The sequence below is a fragment of the Ceratotherium simum genome, chromosome 9, assembly GCF_057802395.1.
Source record: "Ceratotherium simum simum isolate JZ-2026a chromosome 9, ASM5780239v1, whole genome shotgun sequence".
Taxonomy (NCBI): domain Eukaryota; kingdom Metazoa; phylum Chordata; class Mammalia; order Perissodactyla; family Rhinocerotidae; genus Ceratotherium; species Ceratotherium simum.
In genome coordinates this window covers 19434528-19450338 of record NC_141908.1, presented here as the reverse complement: position 1 = coordinate 19450338, position 15811 = coordinate 19434528, and the positions used below count along the sequence as shown (strand labels likewise).

Below are 15811 nucleotides of genomic sequence, written 5' to 3'. Positions count from 1 at the left end.
TTTTTAATCTTCATCATGTTACTAAAGACTGTTTCCTTTTTTTTCTTTTTTTGGGGGGGGAGAGTAAAGAAGACTGGCCCTGAGCCAACATCAGTTGCCAATCTCCCTCTTTTTGTGAGGAAAATTAGCCCTGAGCCAACATCTGTGCCCATCTTGCTGTATTTTGTATATGGGATGCCTGCCACAGCATCACTTGATGAGCGGTGCGTGGGTCTGTGCCCAGGATCCAAACCCATGAACCCCAAGCCACCGAAGCAGAGCGCTTGAAATTAACCACTACACCACCGGGCTGGTGCCAACTGTTTCTTTTTTAAACTCATATTTTCCTCCTTCTTCTGCTCATTCCTCCTACCCTTCATTTTGTGTTTCATCAATGTCACCAGATTGCCCCCAGTATAATGTAGGACACAAAATAAATTCTCTTTTCAGTCTCCTTACTGTTCCAAAGGTAGTTTTTCTTCTTTTTCTTTCTTTCTCGTTCTCTCCTCTCTTTTTAGTCCAATCTCATAGCTTTGTTGTTCTTTTTTAAATATATCATTTAATAGACACACAAAAGTTATATAACATATGTTGGTTAAAAGAAAAATAATATAACAAATACCCACGGAGTGACCCCTCAATTCAACAACTAAAATATAACAGGATATCACCTCACATCAACTAGGATGGCTGTAAGAAAAAAAAGGCAGACCATAACAAGTGTTGGCAATGATGTGGAGAAACTGGAACCTTCATACACTGCTGGTGGGAATGAATGATGCTGCAGCTGCTTTGGAAAACAGTCTGGCAGTTCCTCAAACAGTTAACAGTTTAGAGTTACCATATGACTCAACAATTCCTCTCCTAGGTATATATCCAAAAGAAATGAAAACAAATGTCCAGAAGAAAACTCATCACAAACATTCATAGCAGCATTATTCATAAAAACCAAAAGTGGAAACAACCCTAATGTCCATCAATTGATGGATAAACAAAATGTGGTATATACATACAATGGAATATTATTCAGCCATAAAAAGGAATGAAGTACTGATACATGCCACAACATGGATGAACCTTGAAGACATTATGCTAAGTGAAAGCAGCCAGTCACAAAAGATCACATATTATATGATTTCATTTATACTAAATGTCCAGAATTTGCAAATCTATAGAGATACTGAAGTAGATTAGCAACGTCTAGGGCTAGAAGAGAGAAATGGGAAGTGATGGCTAATAGGTACAAAATTTCTTTTTGTGTGATTAAAATGTTCTGGAATTACATAGTGGAGATAGTTGCACAGCTTTGTGAATATATTAAAAACAACTGAACTGTATATTTTAAAGGGGTGAATTTTATGGTATATGAATTATAGCTCAATAAAAAAATGTAAAAAAAAAAGATAGGAGGATTGAGGGTTTATAAAACGAAACAAAACAAACCATACCACAGCTTACGTCTACCCATATATTCCTCCCTATCCCATTTCCCATTCATCCCTTCCCCCACCCCCAGGTTACCACTATGCTAAATATTCTGTTTATCATTTATCACTCCATGGCTTTTCCCCCTCATTTGGTGTCCACAATAACTTAAAGGTACGAAGCCAAACATTTTAAGTAAAATTGCTTTTAATTACATAAGAGGTGGCATTTTAGCAAATAAAGCACATTCACCATGTTTTTAAAAAAATATGTTAAAGAAGTAAGTTCCCATTTACCGCCAATTAGAAGATAAATAATATGAAATGCAGTTCTGATTTTCTTATAAGAATTTTTGTCAGGGTATGATTTACATATAGTGAAATGCATAGATCTTAATTTTACAGTTTGATTAGTTTTGACAAACACATAAATCCGTGTAACCCATACCCTTATTAAGATATAAGACATTAACCAAAACCTCAGAAAATTCCCTTCCTGATGAACTGTATCCCTTCCTAATCAATCCCTACTCCCAGGAGCAACCACTGATCTGATTTCTGTCAGCATAGATAGGAATGGAACCATACAGTACGTAATTTTTTGAGTCTGTCTTCTTTCATTCAGCATAATGTTTGTGAGATTCATTCAATTTGTTGCTGTATTAGTAATTTGCTCCTTTTTTCTTCTAAGTATCACTCTATTATGGGTGTATCATAGTTGAGGGGCATTTGGGCCACTTCCAATTCATCCATTATGAATAAAGCTGCCATGAACATTCTTGTACAAGTTTTCGTGTGGATATATGTTTCATTTCTCTTGGATAAATACCTAGGAGTGAATTTTCTGGGTCATAGAATAGAGATGTATTTGCCTTTTTCAGAAACTGCCAGTTTTCCAAAGTTGTTGTTCCATTTTACCCTCCCACTAGCAGTGTATGAGAGTTTCAGTGGCCCCACATCCTCGCCAACATTTGACATTGTCATCTTTTCTATTTTGGCTATTGGTATCTCACCGTAATTTCCATTACTTTTTATTTTTTTATTTTTTATTTTTTTACTTTTTATTTATTTATTTATTTTTTGTGTGTGTGAGGAAGATCAGCCCTGAGCTAACATCCATGCTAATCCTCCTCTTTTTGCTGAGGAAGACTGGCTCTGAGCTAACATCTATTGCCAATCCTCCTCCTTTTTCTTCCCCCCAAAGCCCCAGGAGATAGTTGTATGTCATAGTTGCACATCCTTCTAGTTGCTGTATGTGGGACGCGGCCTCAGAATGGCCGGAGAAGCGGTGCGTTGGTGCATGCCCGGGATCCGAACCCGGGCCACCAGTAGCAGAGCACGCACACTTAACCGCTAAGCCACGGGGCCAGCCCTCCATTACTTTTTAAAAATATGATTTCTATCCCAAGTGTGTATGTGGTTATATAGTATTAAATTTTGCTTGGTTTGGTTTTGAGAACCATAAAAGAGTACTGTATTATACTTTTTGTAGTCCTCTAGGACTTTCTTTTTTTCATACAAAATTGTTTCCAAGACTTATCCATGTTGCTGAATATAGCTATAGTATATTCTTCTTCACTGCTATGTAATATTCCATTGTGTAACTAAGCCACATTTTATTAATTAGTTCTCCTGCTTATGGACATTTGAATTATTTTCAAGTTTTGCTGTTATGAACATAGCTGGTATGAACATTCTTGTACATATTTCTTTCTGTGCATGTACAAGAGCTTCTCTTGTGTGTATACACTGGTGATTGCTAATTGTGGGGGATACAAATATTTGAGCTCTGAGAGATAACGTAAAATGGTTTTCCACTGTGGTTTACCAGTTTACATTCCCATGAGCAATGTATAAGAGTTCTTTTTGACCCCCTCCAAGACTTGAATTGCCAGAATTATAAATTTTTGCCAGTCGAATGGATTTAAGAGTATTTCTTTATGATCTTATTTACCCTGATTTCAGAATAAAGTGCCATTTTCATCATATTGTATCAAAGGTACATCCTATCAACATGATTTTAACTGTTGCTGTTAACCTTGATCACCTGGCTGAGGTAGTGTTTGTCAGGTATCTCCCCTGTAAAGTTACTCTTTTTTCCTCCCTTCTGTACTGTACTCTTTGGAAGGAAGTCAGTATACACAGCTCACACTTAAGGAGTGGGGAGTTATGCTCTCTCTAATAAATAACTTTTAAAAGTTCTTTTCTAAACTTAACCAAGGAGGCAAAAGACTTGTACACTGAAAACTTTAAAACATTGCTGAAAGAAATTAAAGAAAAAAATAAATGGAAAGATGTATCTCGTTCATGGATAGGAAGACTTAATATTGTTGAGATTTCAACATCTAAAGTTATCTACAGATTCAGTGAAATTCCTATCAAAATCCCAATGACATTTTAAGCAAAAATAGAAACAGCCGTCCTTAAATATGTATGGAATCTCAAGGGACCCCAAATAGACAAAACAGTCTTGAAAGAGAACAAAGTTAGAGGACTCACATTTTCTGATTTCAAAACTTACTACAAAGCTACAGTAATCAAAACAATGTGGTACTAGCATAATGACAGACATAAAGACCAATGAAGTAGAGCAGAGAAACTAGAAATAAATCCTCACCTATATGGTCAAATGATTTTCGACAACCATGCCAAGACCAATCAATGGGGGAAAAGACAATCTTTTTGACAAATGATGCTGGGAAAACTGAATATCCACATGCAAAAGAATGAAGTTGGGCCATTACCTTACACCATATACAAAAATTAACTTGAAATGGATCAAAGACCTAAACATAGGAGCTAAAACTATAAAACTCTTAGAAGAAAACATAGGGAAAAAAACTTTATGACAATGGATTTGGCAATGATTTTTTAGCTATGACACTAAAAGTACAGGCAAACAAAGATAAAATAAATAAGACTTCCTCACAATTAAAAACTTTTGTGTATCAAGGGATACTATCAACAGAGGGAAAAAGCAACCCACAGAATGGGAGAAAACATTTGCAAATCATATATTTGATAAGGGATTAATATCCAGACTATATAAAGAACTCCTACCTCACTAACAAAAAAACAAACAATCTCATTAAAAAATGGGCAAAGGACTTGAACTGACATTTCTCCAAAGAAGGTATGCAGATGGCCAATAAGTACATGAAAATATACTCTACATCAACAATCATTAGGGAATGCAAATCAAAACCACAATGAGATACCACTTCACATCCATTAGGATGGCTACAATGAAAAACAAAGCAGAAAATCACAAGTGTCGGTGAGGATATAAAGAAATTGTGATCCTTGTGCATTGCTGGCAGGAATGTAAAACGATGCAGCCATTATGGAAAACAGTTGGACAGTTCCTCAAGAAATTAAACATGGAATTACCATATGATCTAATACTTGTGGGTATATACCCAAAAGAATTGAAAGCAGGGACTTGAACAGATATTCATACACCTAGTCACATAGCAGCATTATTCACAATAGGCAAAAGGTGAAAATAACCCAAATGCCCATAGATGGATGAATGGATAAACAAAATGTGGTATATACATACAATGGGATATTGTTCAGCCTTAAAAAGAAATGAAATTCTGATGCATGCTACAACATGGATGAACCTTGAAGACATTATGCTAATAAGGCAGACACAAAAGGACAAATGTTGTATGATTCTGCCTATATAAAGGACCTAGAATAATCAAATTCACAGAAACAGAAAGAAGAATGGTGGTTGCCAGGGACTAGGAGCAGGGCAAAACGGGGAGTTACTATTCAATGGATACAAAATTTCAGTTTGGGATGATGAAAAGTTTTGGAGATGGATAGTGGTAATAGTTACACAATGTGAATGTACTTGATGCCATTGAACTGTACACTTAAAAATTTTAACATAAATTTTGTTATATATACATTTTACCATAATTTTTGAAAAGTTCTAATCTTTCTATATGTATTATTATAAACCTCCTATTGATATGTTCAATGTGCTGCCACTAGGGAGGATACAAAAGAAGAGAGTAAAGAGTTGGAGGAGAGTAAACATCCCTCTCATGGGAAGAGTAGAATTGCACACAGCATCCATCCTTGCACAACACTGGGACACAATCCAGAACAGTAGTAATCCCCACCCCACCCCTGGCAATAGTGGCTTGAAGCGTTGATATAGGCAGTTCAATATTGTCCAGATTACTTTTATTGAAGCATTTGGGGGAAAAGGGAAAGGAGCAAATGGAAAGGGGCTATTTTGTGTGGACCACTGCACGGAGGAACGACTTCCCTTTGTGGTGGAAACAGAAATGAGCTTATCATTTAGTGAGGTCTAGTCACACCTGCGAGGGACATGAACTCACACAGTACTATGCAGTGATTTTCTACACAGGCTTAAAACACTTAGTTCTCAACCCACAGCAAATACTGATTTTGAATTCTATAGACATGAACACCTATCTTGAACCATACCCAGCAAAAATTACAAGAAAAATTATGTTAAACCAGAGCAGTTACCCCCATTTCAGTCCCATGGAAGACATGAACTGCAAGCTTAGGGTGAGAATTTAGTTTTGAGTAATCTGCATTTTATATTATTTTATAAAGCATGGTTCACGCTTGCACTGGGAATGGGCGGGGAACCATATTGGGGAAGTTTGATAATTTTGTATGATATGAGAATTTCTGGAACTTCAGGTACATTCATTCACTTTACAGAGTCAAATAGAAATGATTTGTGGGTTAATAGTGCTTAGGGATTAGCTGTACTCTTGTTTCATTTCATTGGTCCAGAGATGATACCAAACTGTACATTTTAAACTGTTAAGCACAAGCCGAGAACATATGTTCTATGTGTGCTGATAGCTGATGTAGAATGAAGCATGGAAATGGGTGAAAGGTGAAACGGATCCATTGGGCACAATCATTGAATAACTGGAAAATAGCATTAACTTATCAGAATGAGGACTCAACGTCTCTGTGATATCCCCTGCCCAGAGGATTTCAAAGTTCCATTATGCTTTCAAAATAAGCACTTTTTGTAGTTGGCAGTGGTTGTTAGTTGTGGTTTCACTGGCTGGGGAATAGCTGCTTCTTGCATGGAATTTGGGTAGAGAGAGAGACCAGGCATACAGTCTTATAGTTGAAGTCTCAAACTCTGGTTATATTCTATTTTTGTTTAGTGTTTCCAAATCACAGGTCTGAGCACCTGCTCTGCACCTGATATTTGAGAGGACTAAAGAAATGCTTAAGTTTTGCTCCTCAAGGAGCATACAATCCAGATGAAAAGACTTTTGTACATCAAAGAGTTAGCAATACAAACACCTGAGGGCTCCCAAGTCCGCAGCAGTGTTTCTCAAACTGTGGCCTGAGGACCATTGCATGAGAAGCACGAGAAGCTTGTTAAGATGCACGTGTTCCAGGGCCCACCCCAGGCTGCCGACAAGCACTGCAGTTGATTCTGATGCGCACAAGCGTGAGCACCACTCTCAGGTAACCAAACGCCAAACCAGGTGGGCACAAGCTGCACGTTTGTATTTCCTTCATTTTCCCCTCAGTGCCGAGTAGGGGCTGAACTGATGTTTGTGCAGTGAATAAGGACAGGTAAGAGCAACTCCCTGAGAGCACCCTGCCTTTAAACAGAAGTTGAGGAAGGAGGGGACGGCCTGGTGGCATAGCGGTTAAGTTCGCACGCTCTGCTTTGATGGCCACGGGGTTCGCGGCCCGGATCCCAGGCGTGGACCTACTCACGGCGTATGGAGCCATGCTGTGGCAGCGTCCCATATACAGTGGAGGAGGATAGGCACGGATGTTAGCCCGGGGCCAGTCTTCCTCAGCAAAAAAAGAGGAGAATTGGCATCGGATGTTAGCTCAGTGCTAATCTTCCTCAAAAAAAAAAAAAAGTTGAGGAAGGAGTTCTCTTCTTACTGCCTTTTACATCTCGGGGGCAGGCAGGGTAAGTGTTTTTATTCTTCTAAAAGACTTTTACAAGTGTCCTGCATTTCAGAGTCCTGATTTATATGAAACAGTCTCTAAAGGGATATATATTTTTTAAAGCCATCTTGTTTTCTAAAATCTTTTAGCTAGGGTAAAGTCATGTGAGTGATTTCTTCAGAAATCCTTTTTAAAGTCGGTGAACATGGAATAGAAAGGTCGATAGGAAATGAGGCCCCAGGTGGCTTCCGCGGTCGCAGCCTCGCTCACCTGCACCTTGTTCCTCTGGTTGCTTTCAGGCGGACGGCTCTCCGTGGTCCTACGAGCTGAAGTGGTCGCTGAGCTCCTGCTGGAACCCTCCACGTCTGTGCTTGCCAAGGTGATGACAGCCCAAAGAAATAGCATCTGTAACATCTGAGCAAAGTTGCAATTTTAATTTTAAAAAACAAGAGAAGTTTTTGTCTGTTGGCTTGATGTCTTTTATAAATGCCTTTTCTGAGTGGTGTACATTCTCTAGATTCATAATTACTTTAAAACAAAATCTCATTTGTTGTAGCCCAGCTCTTGCTTGGTCAAGTGTCAGCTTTTGCCTACACAAAGAAGTCAAACGCCACTGCTTGCTCTGATGTTTTATTGAAAGAATCCAAAATAGCATACTAGAAGAGAGGTCAGTTTATAGCAAAAAAGATCCTAGGGTAAAAGTGTTTTTTTTAATAACGTACTCCCTAGAGTATCCATCGTGGTTTCTACCTCCTCTAAATATAACTTTTTAACTATCGTTTTTATAAGAAAAGTGAAATCTTCTGAGAATTAAATAGCTTTGGCCTTTGTAATGTTGGCTGCTGAGCAATGCAGAAAACCATCAGAAAAAACAGCTGATTTCTGTAGTTTTGCAGCATTGACAGGGTGTTGTTGCCGATACCTGCTGTATAACAGATACTGCTGTCTGTGCTGTGATGGGGCCCCATATGTCAGGGTCCAGTCTTCAAATTTACCAACTCAGGAACTTAAAATCCAGATGTGATAAGGTTGTAAACTACCAGCTCTAAGGCTAATAGTATGGCCAGAAGGCCATCTAAATGAGTTTACAAGTGGCAGGCGATAACTCCTATCAGTTATGGACTCAGGAGACCAAAGGGCTGATCAGATAAGTGCTTTTTGAGCAATAGCCTTTGAGCTGGTCTCTCTGGCCCAATCTGTGTCACGTAGTGCTTCTGGATCATCTTCCAAAAGTACGGTTGTGCTCAATTCCCTGCTAGGAAGCTGCACTCCCCTGAATTGGTGCAAATTCCTCAGGGACTTCCAAAGTGCAGCTCACTCATGCTCTCTTGCGCTCTCTCTGGCCTCACATCCTATTTTCCCCAGTGTCTATGCTATGCTTTCTTCCTGCTCTCCTGCATTCTCTACTCGATGTCCTTCCTATCTTCCTAGCCTCCATCAAATCTCTTCCAACAAAACACTACCCATTTTTAACATCCACATGAAGGTACTCGCCGTCAGGAGACCTCGAGTAATAATACTCCCTTGCTCAACCTGATGTGGTCTCTCCCCAGTTGGAACCCTTAGGTGTTTGTTTAGACCAGCACTTCCCAAGCTTTGGTGTGTATCAGAATCCCCTGGAGAGCTAGTAACAAACACAGACATCAAGGCTTATTGTGGAGGGACAGTCCTGGGTCTTCATAGGCTTCCCAAGTTCCCAGGTGAGTCAAATCCCCATGAAGCTTTGAGGACCACTGGTGTGGACTTTATAGTGCTTCTTACTTTCTGCCTTTTCTTCATGTAATCGGTGCATTTACTGACACTGTCTATTAAGCTTCCGTGGATCTTACTCATCTTTAGACGTGAATCCCCACCCACTGTACCCAGCACAGTGAGTTTCAAGAGTAGAACTCAATATCTGTGTGTTGTATGGAATCGACAAACAAAAGCAAGAGCTGAGGGGCGAGTAGGGGAAGGTTCGAGGGGTACTCACCAAAGTGAAGCAACATGTGGAATGTTTAGTAAACACAATAACTTGATTGGGAAAGCCAGTGGTGAGTCAGTTATCGAGGGTCCACAGTGCACTTGGTTGTCACCAGATGCCATTATCCACGGTCTTTGTCCCGAGGGAACAGATGATCTATGAGGGAGAAAGACAGGCGATGATCGAGTGATGTCAAGGATAGAAATGGCTTGCTGGGAAGGGTGGGGAGGGTTTCACAGCGGTATCTTTATATGTTTAGACTCTGTGACCCTGAAGTTCTTAGAGCATATGCGAGCAAGAGACAGGGTGGAGGGGTCTGTCCAGGACCATGAGAGCTGTGTTCTCCGATAATGGTGTGGGCCAGGCTAAGGCCAACTGGGATGGACTTTAAACTGTGGCCTGAAAGTAACCAGTGATGATAGCCTACAATTAAAACAAAACTTTAAACCCCAGTGGAGTCTGCCGAGATCACGGAGGGGCCCCTGGGTGGCTGAGGGCTCCACCGCCTCCGTCCTGGCAAAGTCCAAGGCCTTGAGGAGGGAGCTGCCGGGGGCAGGTCTGGCTTTTGACTCGCTTCCTTAGTGCTTACCCACTTGGCAGGAACCCACCGTTTCTTGCATACACTACTTCATTCATTCACGTACTCATTCATTTAATCATACACATTTATTGAGCGCTTACTGCGTGCTGAGTACATAGATCACGTATTCCCAACAACATGCGGGCACACCCCCCACACACATTCTCACTCCGTCCCCGGCTTCTCCTCTGCCTGCTTTTCCCTTGGAAAATCCCACTTTGGACTATTCAGTTTAGTAATAGGGGGAGAAACAAAAAAGAATACTTTTGAGCAGTTCTTTGTCTTGAAATTGCTTATGCTCTAATGACCCATTTACTTATTTCTAGGACGCCATCGATTTCATCTCTCTGGATTTGTCTTATGAATGCCAAAGTGAGGCGAGTTTACTGCAGACGCTGAGTAAATTGCAGGTAATTTGAGCCATTCCCCATGTTGATGATGAATGGCAAAGGTTCCTGAGAGCATAGTAGACATTTAATGCCTCGGCTGATGTGTACACTGCACTCCTATCAGCAGTCAGCAGACCTGCAGAGTCGCGTCTGGGGAGGTTTCCATTGAGGCCTCGCTAGAGAACACCTGGAGGTTAGGCAGCCTTCCCTGGAAAGGATACTGCGGGTTGGCTTGTTAAGGTAAATATTTACGTGGCTCTTCTGCTCTCCCATATAGAAATCTACTGAGAATCAAAATTCCAGTGTTCATTCTGAGATTAAAAAAGACATTTCATGGATAGTGCTCATGGTTGTACACAATGTGAATGTACTTACTGCCACTCAACTGTACACTTAAAAATGTTTAAGATGGTACATTTTATGCTATATGTATTTTGTCACATTTTTTTAAAAAAGACGTTTCATACCCAGGTCTACTAAATCAGATGCCAGCTATCAGGACTTTCCTGTAACCTCGGGCCCCTTCTTCCTGTAGCCGGTATTGTTCTTCTGGACTCTAATGACTCTGACTCGTTAGAGAAAGTCTGTTAGGCACCTCCTACCCAACTATTAGCTTTCTCTCCTGTGCTTGCGCAACTTCCTTGCTTAACTCCCTGGAATCCTGACTATTCCCCTATCTCCAGAAAGGTATAACTGCTTATACACCCAGTGGCCTCTCTCCAGACCTCCCGACTCCTAGCAGTGTTCCCATACTTACCCCTCAAGTGCTGCCTCCTCGCAGGCCTCTCTATGGATGCCTGGCCACCGGCCTTCACCCACGCCTTACTCTTGCCTCTGCAGGTTTAGGCACAAAGCCACTCCCCTCTGCTTTTAGCCCTGTGCCTCCTGGTTTTGAATCTCACCGCCTCCACCACCAAGGAGGACGGATTATCAGAAAATTATCTGTCTAAATGCCAAGCTCGTTAATGTCAAACCCTCAGTGCTTCCGTTGGGTGGAACCTCCATTTTACCTGAGGCAGGAGGCTTGAAATGGACAAGCTAGCATCGGTCCCATCCCCACGTCTCTGTGTGTTTCCAGCTGATCCATGTAGGCACTGCTGCTTTTGATATCTACAAATAATAAATTGATCTACTCAAAGACAGCAGATGCATTCACAAGACATTTGAGTAATAGCTGCTATGATTTTAGTGCCTGCTCTATGCCGGGCACTGTGTGGGGCACTTTATCCTCATGTTACCACTACGCCTCACAGCACAAGACAAGAAACTTAACCAAGGTCAGACACTAGGTAGTGAGTGTCAGAGTTGGGATTGGAACCAGGGCTTTCTCACGACACCACACTGCCTCTCCAAAACGAAAATAAGTCCAAGGTGTTGAGAACATTATAATGAGAGTGGCATTTTTGAGAATCACATATATTTTAGTTTTGTTGTTGTTGTTATTTTTGGTGAGGAAGATTAGCCCTGAGCTAACATCTGTTGCTAATGCTCCTCTTTTTGCTGAGGAAGATTGGCCATGGGCTAACATCTGTGCCCATCTTCCTCTACTTTATATGTGGGATGCTGCCACAGCACGGCTTGATAAGTGGTGCATAGTTCCATGCCCGGGATCTGAAGCTGTGAACCCCAGGCTGCCAAAGCAGAGTGCGCGAATTAACCACTATGCCACCAGCCTGGCCCCCTATGTTTTAGTTGTTTTTGTAAGTATCTTCTCACCTGAACCAGAACTGGCTTGACCCAGAGCCTGCACTTGTGGGCTTGCTGCCCAGATTTCTGGGCATTAAACAGCACAGTAGTGTCCTCAGTGCCTGCTGATGCCTGTGATGACAAAATCTGTCTTTTGTCTTCCTCAAGGCATTCAAACAGAGCTTGTTGCTAAGCTAATGTGTTCAGACACCGCTGACATTTTAAAGCCATCTGGCTTACGCAGATGCGGCTGCCTCAGAGAGGCAGTCAACAGAGCATTGGCTCGATTTCTGCTTGAGGATGTGGTTTACAGTGTTTCCCTTTTTACATCAAAACATTTTCAAGAAGACCTGCTCCCACCAGTGTCTGATAGAGTTGTGAACCCAGTCCATAACTGGCCAGCCAAATGGTAAAACCTTCCCTGCACAAACTTAGCAGCCACTTATTACACTCTGCAATGGTGCTTTATTCCTTTTACTTCCTTAGGTAGGACTTAAATTCCAGATGTTGCACTTGACAGCTCAGAGACAGCTCCAAAGATTCAGGATGACCAGTGTCATCACGCAGTTGTGAGGAGAGAACTGAGCCAGAGAGGAGACTGCAAGACTGTCCCTCTCAGGGATCGTTAGTTACTACACCCAGGACAGGAAGAACAGCTGAGTTCTCCTTGGGGAGAAGGCTGATTTGTGTCCACAGGAACCCGAATTGCCCTGCCCACAGCTTCCTTCTGAACACACTCTCTCTCCTCATCCCAGGGCCCCCACTCTCCTCTTTAAGAGGCCTCTTCCTGTGGGCTGCAAGGGAAGAGGGTGAAGGCATGGCGGGGACGAGCGGATGCCTTCTCCCAGTGAATTTCCCTGCGCTCTCCCCAGAGCACCTACATGCCCTTTTTGGAGCCTCGAGGACCCGCAGCTGCTGCTCCCGCCGGCACACAGGTGTCTTAGGGCCGGAGGGCGTCCTTAGGCCCAGCACATCGAGGAAAAGCCTTGGCATGTCCACAGGTTCTGAATGCTACAGGAGGTGCACGAGAGGGTCCCATGTCCACTTATCAGAAAGGGCTCTGCTCACCCAGGGAATTCCCCACTCAGCAGGAGGCTCCTCCAGCCCTCTAGCCCTGAGATATCACAGCTGCCCTCACTGAGTACTGATCTTTCTGGAAGGAGAAAACCCTCGGTTCCCTTGGGAGTTTGACTCTCCTGCACTGACCAGCACACAGAAAGAAAAGGACTGTGGGAGTGTTAGCTCCACTGCTGTGGTCCTGGGCAACTTACTTGGCTTCTCGGAGTTTACGGCACCACATCTGTAAAGAAGGGACATGGTTACAGGCGGCTCTGAGAAAATAAAGTACACTCCTGCCTACTTTTTAAGTAATTGCTTTGGTATCTCTCAGTGGCCTTTAACTCCTCAGAGAAGGAAAAAGTTATTGTGCAAAAAATAACCAAACCCAACCACCCCAAAAAAGTAATTTAAAGTGAAGCCAAACAACATGTCAGCCTAGAGATGTTTTCTTTGACACTGAAATGGCTAGAAATGAGAGACAAAATTACACTTGCTCCAATTTTACTGAAGACAGCTCCTTTTATCTTTTTATTATGGAAAATGTCAAACACACCCAAAGGTAGAAAGCAAAGTACAATGAAGCCATCCCCAGCTTCAAAAGCTGTCAACTCATGGCTGATCTTGTTTCATCTATACCCTGCCTTCCCCCTCCCAAACCAAATTGTTCTGAAGCAAACCCCAGACATCCATATATTGTGATGGTGGCACCTGGCTTCTTGTAGTAACACAGGCCCCGACATGAACAGATGGCCTTGTTCCTGGTCCTAACACAGTGCCTGCATCTAGGAGGTGCCTCATAAGCCTGAGATGAAGGCATAGATGAACCTGTCTCTTTGGTGGGTCTCGGTGGGGAAGGTGACCTTTGTTATTGAAAAGTGTAGATCTTTCTCCCTCAGAGTCTACAGTCAGTTCCCTTTATTAACTGAGATGGCTAGAGGTCATTTCCAAAACCAGATTGAGCATTCATAGCTTCTTATCTTGAAAATCCGTCCCGGTTATCAAAAGACTTATTCTAGGCAGCTTCAGTTCACTTGCTGGCATTTGTCTTTTTCAGACTATTGAGCCAAAAGTGAAAGTTTTCATCTTCAATCTAAAACTCCAGGACTGCCTCTCCACCAGGAAGAACCCAGCTGGGCTACTCTACAGCCTTTTTGAAGGTAAGTGCACCATTGCTGGAGAGGTTTTGAGTGACATTTGGTGCACTGGCTTGAAAGGGTAGCAGTCTTGAAAGTCTGGGGTTCCAATGGGAGGAAGGACCAGAGGAGGGCTGGTCTGAGACCCAACCCCAAATGGGTTTAGTGTCCCTTGCCTTCCTATTGTTGGGCCTTTAGCTCCCATTGACCCAAGAAAGAAGAGAGTTTCTGTACAAAAATGCCAAGTATGCCTTGGTCTTATGGAAATAAAGACAATCAGGCCTCAGATGTCAGGTGTAAGCATGGGAAATGCTGTGTGCCTGTCTGTGCCCTTTCATTACCCCTCCCTCCAAGGTCTTCATCTCTCCCCGCACCCAGCCCTCTCTGCTTACCCTTATTCATCTCCCATTACTCAGCTTGCGTGTGACCATGGTGGGCACCTGACCAAAACCTTTAGTTCTAGGACCCACAGCTCATGGACCATTTCCTCGTGTTTCTTAGTTCAAATTCTTGAGAGTGAATCTAATTGGTGGGCTGTGGATCAGGAGATTGCTCCTGGTCCAATCGGGTCAAGGGAAAGGTGGGGTCTGTTAAGACTTCAGGGGCTGAGGGCCACTAGAGACTCTGCAGGAAGGGGCCCAGAGGCACGTTCCGGGGGGCCCTGATATTCAGTCCAGTCACTCTGTAAGGTTAGAGTATGGGAGAAGTTGGTAGTGCCCTTTCTACTACCTGTAACCAGTGCTGAGCTGGCTTTACAGACCTCATGAAACTCATCCATAGATACCACTTAATAACCCTCACCCCAACTCACCTCTGACGGCATAATGATTACTGTTCTTGATTTCCATCCCTTTCTAAATAGTTAAAATGGTCAATTTTACGTTTATGTGCGGTTTACTACAATAAAAATAATTCCACCCCTTTCTGATGTTCAAATTCTTCTAAATCAGTTGTTCTCCACGTGTGGTGTCCAGACCAGCAGCACCATCACCTGGGAACTTGTTAGACATTCACATTCTTGAGCCCCACCCCAGGCCTACCGGATCAGAAACTCCGGGTGGACCCAGCAATCTGTGTTTAACAAGGTCTGCAGGTGATTCTGGTGCATGCGGAAGTCGGAGAACCATTGTTCTAAGTCGTAAGTGGGTAGAAATCACTTCTGACCCCCTTAAATCCTTAGCCCATGGTATTTCCCAGAGGGGGCTTGGGACCGTTGCTTGAAGTTTGCATGTGTTGTGTGAGGAAAACTGTTGACTGCAGTCATGTATATTGTTGGCTGGGCTTCAGGTAGAGTTAATTAAACTTCTTCTCTTGCAGCCATAAATAAAGACCAAGTGCTCACCATTGGGTTTGATGTTAATTCTTTCCTGAGCTGTTCATCAAGTTCTGAGAAAAGGTAATGTTAGGTTTCCTGTTGCTCTTTCAATAACTGATATTTGCAGAATACTCTGCTGTTCTTTCACGTGTGTAATCTCATGGGACTGTTGTCATCTGCCTCTCAGGCCAGTGAGTTTATTGTGGCCATTCTGTAGATAAGAGACGAAGGCTCAGAGGAGACAGCAGGGAGAACCTGTCTCCCACCAAATCTTGCTTTGGGCCCCACGGTCTGCATTCTCACCTGTCGTTCAGCCACCTTGCAGTTCGCTCAAGTGCACACAACTAGCAGAGCT

General features: G+C 42.6%; 1 protein-coding gene across 2 annotated transcripts in view; it reads left to right on the top strand.

The window, feature by feature from the left end:
* LCT (lactase) overlaps window positions 1–15811 on the top strand; it is a 55196-nt gene that overhangs the window by 2518 nt on the left and 36867 nt on the right. For both annotated transcript variants that reach the window (XM_014782446.2, XM_087434938.1), the window contains exons 2-5: window positions 7631–7710; window positions 10201–10284; window positions 14063–14165; window positions 15459–15537. In XM_014782446.2, coding sequence (XP_014637932.1) covers window positions 7631–7710; window positions 10201–10284; window positions 14063–14165; window positions 15459–15537 — 346 coding nt within the window. The remainder of the gene's footprint in view (window positions 1–7630; window positions 7711–10200; window positions 10285–14062; window positions 14166–15458; window positions 15538–15811) is intronic.